At 45.5% G+C, this 12666-nt stretch overlaps 1 protein-coding gene across 1 annotated transcript; it reads left to right on the plus strand.

Moving 5' to 3' along the window:
- The first annotated feature begins 544 nt into the window (after positions 1 to 544).
- Positions 545 to 12400, plus strand: Myoc (myocilin). Its single transcript, XM_006974746.3, has 3 exons — positions 545 to 1255; positions 9506 to 9631; positions 11120 to 12400. Exons 1-3 carry the CDS (start codon positions 694 to 696, stop codon positions 11902 to 11904), a joined length of 1473 nt encoding a protein of 490 aa, XP_006974808.1. The 5' UTR covers positions 545 to 693; the 3' UTR covers positions 11905 to 12400.
- The last annotated feature ends 266 nt before the right edge of the window (positions 12401 to 12666 follow it).

Consider the following 12666-nt stretch of genomic DNA (forward strand, 5'->3'; position numbering starts at 1 on the left):
AAGACAAGAGGCTATGGTTAGGGAGTGTTTCTAAGGATGTCCACATATTTGTCCTAAACCTAGGATGGGGGAAGAATCCTGCTCTCAGCTCCTCTGGAGGGGCCTGGAGCCTGTGGGGCACTAGCCTCTTCTTCAGGCTTTCCTTCGTCTCTGCCTCTGCTCCAGGGCATGTCTTCTCAGGCACATCTGTTCCCCCAGTTCCTTACACAGTGACTGGTCCAGGGTGGGGTCCCCAGTGAAGCATGAACTAGACTTACATCTCTGTCCAAACAAGCACACAACCAGCTACTCCTGTTAGACCAGGTGGGCATATATGTATATGTATATGTACATACAAACAGGCTAGAAACTTAAGGGGTATGACTGGAATGTGGGGTCCACTTAGTGGGACTTCTAAAAAATAAATTCAAAATAATCTTTATTTCCTTAGAATCTTGCTGGCAGTGTGAGTGCAACGCCCCCCCACCCCACCCCCTACACACACCCCTGTGGCTGGCCCAACCCAGCTTCACGTGGTCACCTCTCCCTCCCTCCAGGGCTGGCTCCCCAGGACATATAAACCTCTCTGGACCTTAGGCTTGAGCCTGCAGGACCACCCATCCGGATACCTTGCAGCAGAGTTTTCCAGAAGAAACTCACCCAGCCTCCACATTAACGTCCTTCTGTGCGTGCCGTTGCAGCTGTGGTCCCAAGATGCCAGCTCTCCAGCTGCTGTTTCTGGCCTGCCTGGTGTGGGGAATGGGAGCCAGAACGGCACAGTTACGGAAGGCCAATGATCGGAGTGGCCGATGCCAGTACACCTTCACTGTGGCTAGCCCCGTTGAATCCAGCTGCCCCGGGGAGGACCAAGCCATGTCAGCCATCCAAGACCTTCGGAGAGACAGCAGCATCCAACATGCAGACCTCGAGTCCACCAAAGCCCGCCTCAGCTCCCTGGAGAGTCTCCTTCACCAGATGACCTTGGGCCAGGCTGCTGGGACCCAGGAGGCCCAGGAGGGGCTGCAGGGCCAGCTAGGTGCCCTGAGGAGGGAACGGGACCAGCTGAAGATCCAAAGCCAGGATCTGGAGGTGGCCTATAATAATCTCCTACAAGACAAGTCAGCTCTAGAAGAAGAGAAGCGGCAGCTGGAACAAGAGAATGAAGACCTGGCCAGGAGGCTGGAAGGCAGCAGCCAGGAGGTAGCAAGGCTGAGGAGGGGCCAGTGTCCCTCAACCCAACGCTCCTCTCAGGATAGTCTGCCAGGCTCCAGGGAAGGTAAGAATGCAGGATGGGGGGGGAGGGGTGCTGCCCGATCCAGACAGTGGCATGTATCCTGGTGACTGGTTACAGGGCTCCCGGGCTTCTCTCTCTCTGTTTTGTCTTTTCTCTCCCAAACAGCAGATCCAGCACACAATAGCTGTGTGGTGGTAATCTAATTATACTGAAATATGATTTTGATTGTATGTTAATAAATAAAGTTGTCCGGGGGTCAGAGCTATTAGAGCCATAGCAAGAGTGTGGCGGTGGTGGCACACGCCTTTAATCCCAGAAAGCCAGCCTTTAATCCCAGGGAGTGGTGGTAGAAAGCAAAAAGATATATAAGGCGTGAGGACCAGAAACTAGAAGCATTTGGCTGGTTAAGCTTTCAGGCTTTGGAGCAACACAGTTCAGCTGAGAGCTATTGGGATGAGGACACAGAAGCTTCCAGTCTGAGGAAACAAGACCAGCTGAGGAACTGGTGAGGTGAGATAGCTGTGGCTTGTTCTGTCTCTTTAAATAGACTAACAGACAGGAAAAGGAGCCCTCATTCGGGAAGCTGGGACACCGCAGGCGGAAGGGTGAGATTTCAGCTCTGAGCTCTGACCTCTCGGCTTTCTCTTTTGCATTATTTCTGTGTTTCTTATTTAATAAAACAGTTGGTTACATCTATATAGCTGAGTTAAGGTGAGCGAAGCAAACACTTTTGCATGTTTCTAGCAAGTTGGCTCCTTGTTTAGGTCAGTGGGATCTGAGTTCTTGTGTCCATTCATGACAAAGTCACCACTGGCTACAGCCAGATGAGAAACTCAAGGCCAGGTGAGGGCATATGGTGAATAGTCGGTAGAAAATGGCCGGCTGTCCCCTTTGGGTAACTTTTTCAGAATTTGTTTTTTCTCAGAAATTATTATTCTTATCAAAATGGCCTCTGTTTATGAAATGCCAAAAGATCTGTGCAGTGAAAACTGGTGTTGATGCTGTTGTTATTATTATTATTATTATTTACTTGGTTTTTTTGAGATAGGGTTTTTCTGTGCAGTCCCATCTGTCCTAAAAACTCATTCTGTAGACTAGGCTGGCCTTGAACTCAGAGCTCTGCCCGCCTCTGCTTCATGAGTGCTGGGATTAAAGGTGTGTTTCACTATGCCTGGTGGTATTTTGTTTTTAAATCTCCTACCTTGGTAAATCAAGAGGAAGCAATTTCTCTATCAGGTCCCTTGATGTGGGGCTTTGGAAATTTTGCCTTTTGTTGCTGAATCAAAGGTCCCTGGACAGCTCTGAAGTGGCCCTTCTCACAGAGGGGCTTTTCCATTTGTCTGTTCTGGCTCTTGCCTGGAGATGGGTCTTTGGGTGGATTAAAAGATGGGCACATTATTCTTGATGGCTAGAAAGTAGTATTTTGTTTTCTAAATATTTTCCTTGTCACTTTTTATGTTCCTAAACAGTCACTTATTTCATGAGGAAACAAATTCAGATGTGGGACAATTAGTCTTGACCCTTCAAAGGCATTAATGTCAAGAAATAATGAAAATGAGGAGGGCTTGTTTTAGATAGAGGAATGTAAAAGACCTGGAAACCAAATATGTGGACATCCTTAATCAGCTCCTACATGGACAGGAGATGGTTACAGGAGGGGTAGAGTTGGGGTGATTGGGGAACTTTGATATGGAGTAATTATTGGGGAGGCCACTATATTAACATTCCGTTTCTCAGGTAATAGCGTAGTTATGAGGGACACTGTCCTAAGCACGCGCTGAAGTGCTTAGAGCTGAGCTGTCAGGATCTATGCAATTCACTCTCTGAGAGAGCGAGAGAGGGGTCACAGCTGAGGAGTAACTTGGATCCAAGTAAATGGAGCATGGGGAGTGCAGCATCCTACCATCTTCTCAGGGTTGACAATCTCCAAAATAACACGATGGGACAAGCATTTTCTAAAAGAGATCTTCACTTGAAAGGTAAGATCTGCATGGATGTGAGGCTAGAAAACTCGAGTCACTGCTTAGCTCGGCAGGGGACAAGCTCCTTTGTTCTCAGCATGCTTGGTTCTTATCCAGAACACAGCAAAGATTTCACACTGTAATCACTGATGTGGGGTCCAAATGAATAACTTTAAAATAGGGATGATTTTTTTCCTGTTATTGAAATTTAAGTTAGCACACAAAACCATGGGCTTCCATGGTCTTTTTAATATATGCTATTATACTTGGTTGAAAATCTAACTCCCTCCCCAACTACTGCCCTCCCTGTGCCCTCCCTGATGTCTGCCTCCCCAGACAGTGCCCACTTCTGCTTTTACAGCATGTGTATTCCATGGTACCCTCTCTTCCTCCCGTTAATGATTATATGGTTAAATATTTACATTCAAATTGGAAGACATCCAATTCTGAATTTGACAGTGGAGGAGAGAGAATGAGGTCCTAAGGAGCTAAGGGGTCAAGAGTCACACAGCTGCCCTGTGGTGGCTAAGACTTCAGCTGGGCTCTGAGAGGGCAGATGGGGAAGTATTGTCACTCAGAGTTCTATGCAGGTTTCAGACTTGAATGAAGTTACACTCTCAACAAAAAGCTATGTAAGTGATTCCAGGAATGAAAAGTTGAAAATGGAAAGAAGGGGGTCTCATCAAATTGTTTACTACAGGGGGAACAGAAGTTTAGCCCAGGGGACACTTATTCCTGGGTCTGACAGTCCCTCATCTATGACAAATAGGATATCAGGCTGGTTCTTGTAGAATTATACAGTCAGAGAAGCTTGGGCAGGGTGCTGACATGTGGTCCTAGCAAGTGATACCTCTTAAGAGTCAGGTTGCCATAGTAACTGCTGGGGAAAGATGATCAGGAAGGGGTTGAGCACCAAAGGTGTTCAGCAGGGCCTTGGGTTATCATGTTGAGCAGGGGTAAGAGGAGGAAGCAGCCTGGGCCATGCCTGACACAGTGGCCACCCAGGCAAAGGGGTGGAATTGCAATGTTCTCCTCTGCTTGAGTTCCACCATTGTGTGCAAATGTCACCCAGTCATTAAGAACCCGGGGGGCCATCCTGACCCTAACGTCCCTGTAGCACACACTGGATCTAAGGACAGCACCCAGGCCAACTGAGACACCGGCTGCTCGCTAACTTTCACTTTCCTGAAGTCTTGTGTCCACCTGGAAATAGCATGGCATTTTTTAAACCTATTCTCTGCATTTTTGACAATAATATATTTACAAAAATCTTTTTTTTTTTTTTTTTTTTTTAGCTGAGGATCGAACCCAGGGCCTTGTGCTTGCTAGGCAAGCACTCTACCACTGAGCTAAATCCCCAACCAAAAATCTTGACAATGCCATTTGCATTGGCATACAAATTAGTTAATAATGGGCTGAGTCCCTAGGTCCAGCTCCCCTAGAGTATGAGGTTAAGGACAGAGTAGGCGAATAGTCTCAAAACATTTTAATGATGGAAGGACTGAACCGCAATACCACTAAGAACAAAAATAAACAAAAATAAACACAAGGCTTGAAAGCTTCAATCATCTGATACAATACAGATATTATTCTCCTGGTCATTTGTTCTCTTTCTATATTCAAAATGAAATGTTAGTGATTTTAAACATTCCAGAAAAATCAAAGTTGGGACACTTTCTTATTCAGGATTATTTTATTTATGGTTCCTATATAATCCTCAAAAACAACCTGACATCTTTGTACAGCTCACAGTCCTGGGGCTCAGGAGGTGGACTCATTTGCCCAAAGCCCCAGAACCGGGCCAAGGCAGAACTGAAGGAAACTACAACATCTGGCTCAGCCCAGGTCCCTTTGCACAGAGCTTCCAAGCCTTCAGCAGACATGCCAGATGGCTCTCCCCAGGGAATCCCAGTGCTGCCAGAAGCTCCTGGCTGGGATGACTACGAGGCCACCAGGAGGTTCCTAACCCAACCGCTGCACCTGCCAACTGGCAATGAGCCAAGTGGCCTCTGGAAGCCTTTCCCTGATAGTCTGTTACTACAGCTCTTGTTTACCACAAGGAAAGTGCATGAGGCGTGGTTTCCTGTAAAGAGCTGGGGAAGGCAGGGAGCGAGACGACAGAGCTGAGGTCTCCTGTTCCCAACTGTGAGCTGGGGGGTTCATGGTGGGACCAGGATAGAACAGAATTCTGTACTCCTGTGCCTCTCTGGCAGAAGATCTGGTGGGTGACTGTGCTATGTGGGTGGCCTGTGCTCTGCCCCAGGTGGGGGTCACTGGACAGGAACTCAGTGGCTCTCCTGAGGTCACCAGCCGCTGTCTGAGCCCAATAAGGATGCAGTAGGCACATAGTACATTAAGCCAGGGAAGTTTAACAGAGAGAATTACTTTTTTTCTTTTATTGAAAATAGATTTTTTTCACATCATATATTCTTATTATGGTTTTCCTTCCATTTACTCCTTCCAGGTCTTCCCTACCTCCCCTCTCATCACCCCCTTTCGGTCTTTATTTATTTATTTTTTTTTATTTTTTGAGACAGAGTTTCTCTGTGTAGTCCTGGCTGTCCAGGAACTCGCTTTGTAGACCAGGCTGGCCTCGAACTCACAGAGATTCACCTGCCTCTGCCTCCCAATTTCTGAGATTAAAGGCGTGTGCCACTACCACCCAGCTTCTTTCATTAAAAAATAAACAGGCATCTAAGGTATAATAATAAAATAAAATATAAAACAAAATCAAGCCAGAACAGGACAAAACAAATACACTGAAGGAAAACAGCCCAAGAAAAGCATTCAAGAGTCCCATAAAAACACACAACTGCAAGCCATAATATAGACACAAAACCTGTAGGGTTAAAAAAAAAAAGCCTTGAGACAAGGAAACTCCAAAGATGTCAGCGAGTTAATCTTCTGTTGGCCATCTATCTACTGTTGGGCATATGGCCCACCCTTAACAGTAATTTGTGTCCCCAGTGAGACTCCCTTGGAGAAAACTAATCTTTTATTTGCAAGTGGTTATCAATTAAAGATTGCTCCTGGGTTAGAAATGGGCATGTGTCCACTTCTCACCTCTAGGGCACTGGGCACTATCTGGTACAGACCCATGCAAGCCCTGTGCATGCTGCCTCACGCTCTATGTGAGTTCATGTGTGTGTCAATCGTGTTGAATTAAAGGGACTTGTTTCTTGGTGTCCTCCATCCCCTCTGGCTCTTACATCCTTTCTGGCCCCTCTTTTGCAGGGTTCCTGAGCCCTGAGGGGAGGGATTTGATAGAGACATTCCCTTTAGGGCTGAGTATTCCAAGGTCTTTCACTCTCTAGTAAGGGATAGCTGTGGGTCTCTGTATTTGTTTCCATCTGCTATTGGAGGAAGCTTCGCTGATGATGGCTGAGCAAGATACTGCTCTAAAAGTGTAGTGTTATATTTTAAAAATGGCCTGGCAGTGGCCTTGGCAGGTGGAGCCAAGGGGAACGGCGGAAAGTTACTCACACCACGCAGACAGTGGTCACACAGAGGATTTTATTGGGGAGAAGGGAGAGAAGGGAGCAGAGGAGAAAAGAGAAAGAAGAGGAGAGAAAAAGATGGAAAAGGGGGGAGAGATGAGGTGCAGACTCGACCTTGTGGGAATAGAGGTAGAGAAAGTGGGCAGGGCCCACCCTTTATGAAGGGACACAGCACACGTGCAGAGAGATTACGGAGCAATGAGTGTATGAAGCTGTCAGGATCCCGAGCAGGCCAAGGAACCGCCTGTGCACTGGCCAGGTCCCCAAAGGGCAGGTCCGAATGCTAACATTCAGCAGAATGTTAAGAGTCATTTATTGCTATGTCCCTTTTGTATTTTGTATTTGCTTTTACCCTAGGTCCCTGTCCTATCTGGTCTTGGGTTATTGGTCACCCAAGCAGTGTAAGGCACGTGTTCATCTCATGGAGTGGGCCTTAAATTAAATCAGACATTGGTTGGTTACTCCCACAAGCTTTGTGCCACTATTGCCCTAGCATATCTTTCAGGCAGGACACCATTGTAGATCAAAGGGTTTGTAGCTGGCTAGTGTTTATCTTTCCACTTTGGTGGCAAGCAGAGTACCCTTTGGTACCAAGAACACTAGCCAGTAGGGGTGAAGGCTTTAGGTAGGTACTTGCTCAACTTCTCTCTGTTCAATTAGTTGTATAGGTATTATTTTTAGCAATAGGGTCTTACCATCATTTTGTGGAGAGAAATCTATAGTCTTTGTAACAGCCTCAGTTGTTTGGGGGTTCCCATGTAACTCATTCCCAGTAGTGAAGCTTCATTTAGTGATGAGAGATGTCCGTTTGGGGTTCTGTCTCTCCTGCTATTTAATGATTTCATTTAGATAACCTTTATATATGCATATAATTTAGGAAGCTATTGCGTGTTCTGTGTTGTGTGAGACAATCCAAGAAAGAGAGTCACTCCAAGGTGAATTTTAGGCGCTCTGTGGCATCAGGAAGGTCCAGCTTCTGATGGATTGAACCTCAAACAGCCATTCAAAGCATATTTATTGATGGTTACCCAAAGCTGTTTTTTGGGTATACAAGTTTCTCATACCAAAATACCTGATTTAATCTATATATTTTTCTGAAGGAAAGCATCATACCCATCACTTTAGTCCTAATTGTGTACTGTTTGCAGTACCCAAAAATTAAAGTGCTCCAGGTGTGCCAGGACCATCTTGTGACTAAAGTCATACAAAGGTTGTAAAGCTGCTTCATACAGCATACCTATCTGCCACCACCAATACCTCGATTACCATTATGGTTGGCTGGATCATATGGTCCAAGAGGTAGAACAGCCTAGATATAGCAAACTATTAGCCTACAGCAGGAAGCTTCTGAAACTTTGGAGGCATCATGAGAAGGTTTTTTTTAAACTACGGGAAAAGCTATCAAGAACTAATTATCACCACACACACACACACACACACTTTTTTGGTGTCCGTGTCAATAATTCAGCTATTTTTAGGAAAGCCATCTATGAAAATAACTAGCCTTAGTCTTTTCTTTCCGCTTTCTTTATTGTCTCTGACGCCAAAGAGGACATCTCATTGTCTTCTTTCTGAGTCAGGCGTGCACAGTTCTTTTCTTTTTTTTTTTTTTTTTTTTTTTTTTTTTTTGGTTTTTCGAGACAGGGTTTCTCTGTGTAGCTTTGCGCCTTTCCTGGAACTCACTTGGTAGCCCAGGCTGGCCTCGAACTCACAGAGATCCGCCTGGCTCTGCCTCCCGAGTGCTGGGATTAAAGGCGTGCGCCACCACCGCCCGGCGGCACAGTTCTTTTCTTAATATACACTTTGCTCTCCCTAAGTCACCAAATGGGACATCAGCCTACTGTCAAATAGGAAATAATTTTCATCAGGTGCAAACAGTAAGGAATCTGACGCTAGGAAAAGGTGGCTCACAATAACCTTCATGTGGTGGCCACTTCCCTTTTCTAGGAATTCCTAGAGGAAACTTGAACATGTCTTCCTTATGCAAATTGATCTCAGAAAGGTACATATAAAGTTTAATGTGTTACTGACAATTACCTACGTATTTCAAAATATCTACAAAAGGTTGTGAATGTTCCCAACAGAGAGAAATAATAATGTATTCAGTGTTCTGCCTGCATGTATGCCTGCAGGCCAGAAGAGGGCACCAGATTTCATTACAGATGGCTGTGAGCCACCATGTGGGTTCTGGGAATTGAACTCAGGATCTCTGGAAGGGCAGTCAGTGCTCTTAACCCCTAAGCCATCTCTCCAGTCCTTAATGATTATTATTGATAGGTATGCAATTATTGTGAGCTGATCACTCATCAATGTGTACATATATGGAAATATCACCTTACCCCATCAATATATGTAGACATAATTATAAGTAAAAATAAAAGTAGAGTTAAAAACCAAAAGTTGATCTAGTCTTACAAGTATTCTTACACATATAACAAGTAAAGCCCCTTAAGTTGCAGAAATTCAAACATTTAAGAGAATCCTAATAACAGACTGTCTTTGAATTCCTGAAACCATACTTTATGAGCAATCAATCTCCCTAGTGGAATTTATATAAATCACATAAAACTCTTATTGTATTTTATAATTGCTTTTTAATTATGCACATTTTCAAATAGTCATAAAAGTAAAGAGAAAAGTGAACCCCAGTGAAGACATCACCCCAGTTCCAACAAGCCACTGAGGTGGTTCAGTCATGTTGCATCTTCCTTTACCTGGCCCCCAAAGCAAATCTCAAATATCGAGTATTTGGGAGCAGATCAAGTGTCACCCCCAGAGCCCGCTCTTGTGCCATTTCTTCGCTGACTACCACTTGTCTCTTTCTTCCAATACAGTCTCTCAGTGGAATGTGGACACGTTGGCCTTCCAGGAACTGAAGTCAGAGTTAACTGAGGTTCCTGCTTCTCAGATACTGAAAGAGAGTCCATCCGGCCAGCCCAGGAACAAAGAGGGAAACAACGGTATGAAGTTAGCTCTCTTCCCTTCGGAGCCCACCTGGCCATTGTGTGTCTGGTTCTGTGTTCAGTTTGGGTAGAGCAACTGTTCACCCAGGGGGCAAGACAGGTGACTTTCCTAGAGCCAGAGCTGGGGAGAGGGGAGTAGAACCCTCTCTGCTGCCTTGTCTAGAAGGGTGTACAGGAAGTCAACCTTTCCCCCACAAGCCCTATATCCTCCCACCTCCCACCCTTGGCGGGGCAGGTATATACCATGCATCATCTTAGCATTTCTGTTACTAAAGGTATTTTTCTGACCTTTGTCCATCAAGGAAAAGTACATCTGTCCCTCTCTAAGTGTTCCATGAAATAAGGATGTTGTTTTCAGAAAATAATACAGACTATGTTATTAACAATCCCTGCTAGCACTGAAGGGTATGGAAGGGTGTCCTGAAGCATTGCAAGTGCGATTCCCTGAGGGAAAAGCATCACTGTTTGCTTTTTGTGAGGAAACTCAAGGCACCCATGAAAGAAGAGAGATTTATCTTGAGTTCACTAAACTGAAATTCTCATCTATTTATTAGATTAAAAAAATCACTCTGTTTTTATGATTTTTTAAAATAAACTTTTTTTTAAGATTTATTTATTTACTAGGTATACAGAAGAGGGTGCCAGATCTCATTACAGATGGTTGTGAGCCATCATGTGGTTGCTGGGAATTGAACTCAGGACCTCTGGAAAAGCAGTCAGTGCTCTTAACCTCTAAGCCATCTCTCCAGCCCATTTTTATGATATTTTAAATGGATGCATTAAATACGTGGTCCCTCAAGTTAGGCTTGAAAAACTTGGTCATATAGAGATTATACTTACAATGAATGGATTTCTTGTTTAAATAAAATAAACCCAACTTGAAAATCATGAAGAACAATGTAATAAACACCCACAAATCCCTGTCAAGCTCAAGGAGAGAATTACAAACACAGTCAGAGCTCAGTACAGCCTTTTCCCTTACAGAGTTCAAGACTCATCTCCCAGACTCATCACATGATATTTGCTGTGTATTTCTCTAGACCCAGCCCCTGGACATGTCTAATCACATGTATACAACAACCTCATTATCCCAAACCTTTAGCCTCCTTTATAAATGAGAAAGCCAGGGGATTGGAGAGACGACTCAGCAGTTAAGAGCACTGGCAGCTCTTCCAGAGGACCTGGGTTCAATTCCCAGTGCCCACATGGCAGCTTACAACTGTCTGTAACTCCACTTCCAGGGGACCTGACACCCTCACACAGATTCACACAGGCAAAACACCAACATCCGTAAAATAAAATGAACAAGAAAGCCAAGGCTTACAGAGCTAAGCACCTCACTGGTCACATGGTAAGTGGGTGGCGGGGTGTAGATGTCCATCCACTCTGTCCCCACCTTCTCTGCTCTGCTCCCACAATCCTGCTGTGTTTGGAAGACCTATGGATACTAGATATATGGCATTTTTTTTTTTTTTGATTCATCAGGATGTGGAGCGCTAGTCTGGGTAGGAGAGCCAGTCACTCTGAGGACTGCTGAGACAATCACTGGCAAGTATGGAGTATGGATGAGAGACCCCAAGCCCGCCCACCCCTACACCCAGGCGACCACATGGAGGATTGACACTGTTGGCACAGGCATCCGCCAGGTGTATGAGTACAGTCTGATAAGCCAGTTCGAGCAGGGCTACCCTTCAAAGGTTCACGTGCTACCCCGGCCTCTGGAAAGCACAGGTGCTGTGGTGTATGCGGGGAGCCTCTATTTCCAGGGGGCCGAGTCCAGAACTGTGCTCAGGTACGAGCTGAACACTGACTCAGTGAAAGCTGAGAAGGAAATTCCTGGGGCTGGCTACCATGGACAGTTCCCATATGCTTGGGGGGGCTACACGGACATCGACTTAGCTGTGGATGAGAGCGGCCTCTGGGTCATCTACAGCACAGAGGAAGCCAAAGGAGCCATAGTCCTCTCCAAATTGAACCCAGAGAATCTGGAAATCGAGCGTACCTGGGAGACCAACATCCGTAAGCAGTCCGTGGCCAATGCCTTTGTCATCTGTGGCACCTTGTACACGGTCAGCAGCTACTCCTCAGCCCACGCAATGGTCAACTTTGCCTATGACACTGGCACTGGAATCAGCAAGACCCTGACCATTCCATTCAAGAATCGCTACAAGTACAGCAGCATGATCGACTACAACCCCCTGGAGAGGAAGCTCTTTGCCTGGGACAACTTCAACATGGTCACCTATGATATCAAGCTCTCTGAGATGTGAGGACCCCATATCCCTACCTGCAAAGGCAGAGGAAGGTCAAGTTTGGGGCTCCTGGGTGAAGCAGCTGCAGAGAGAGCCAGCCAGCTGCACGGAGCTTTTCTCTGCTTTTCAAGCTTTCATTCATCCAGGTCAATGTACAGAGTCACCATCTGATTAGACAGAGATGCCGCCTAGGGACCTGGACAGTTTATATATACTATATTCTCTTCTGTCAGCTTTTAAAAGGGTGTTCATCTTAAAAAGTTCATAGCATGCAGCAATCTGGAGCAAAATCTATAAGCATGGTTGGTTCTTCATGAAGCCATTGTCCTTGTAAGCTGTATGGTTATCATCAGCTTTGAGAAGCAGCAGCGTTTCTAAAGGGGGGCCACTCTTGTGACTGGAACTGTTCCTGCAGAAGGTTCATTTACTACAGCTTCGAAAGCTTCAGGTAGCACTGAGTTAGGTAGTATTTAACCCTTTGCCCTGTGAAATAAAGTTATCTTATACAACCTTACTGTCTTTGAGATCTTTGCTTAAAAGCACACGTTCCAGTCTTCAGACAATGCCTCTGGGCTGGAAGATATGACTGTAAGACATCCCAGATGTATCCATGGGTGTGTCTGTCTGTCTGAGAGGCTTAAGCCTGCTCTTTCCTGTTTTGTTCAGGCCAGCAGTGGAATGCACACCTTCCCACCTCCATCCAATTCTGTTCTTGCCTCTTCCTGAACAATCTCAGCATCTCTCCTTCAGCTTGCCCTCTTTTCTAGATTAATTTCAGGT

This window comes from Peromyscus maniculatus, chromosome 11 (assembly GCF_049852395.1).
Source record: "Peromyscus maniculatus bairdii isolate BWxNUB_F1_BW_parent chromosome 11, HU_Pman_BW_mat_3.1, whole genome shotgun sequence".
NCBI lineage: Eukaryota > Metazoa > Chordata > Mammalia > Rodentia > Cricetidae > Peromyscus > Peromyscus maniculatus.

What these genes read in the sequence shown, in the direction of transcription:
- Myoc (XM_006974746.3), top strand. Translation starts at nt 694, where the DNA reads ATGCCAGCTCTCCAGCTGCTGTTTCTGGCCTGCCTGGTGTGGGGAATG. An exon ending in TCTGCCAGGCTCCAGGGAAG is followed by an intron (nt 1,256 to 9,505) that starts GTAAGAATGCAG and finishes CTTCCAATACAG; the next exon opens with TCTCTCAGTGGAATGTGGAC. An exon ending in GAACAAAGAGGGAAACAACG is followed by an intron (nt 9,632 to 11,119) that starts GTATGAAGTTAG and finishes TTGATTCATCAG; the next exon opens with GATGTGGAGCGCTAGTCTGG.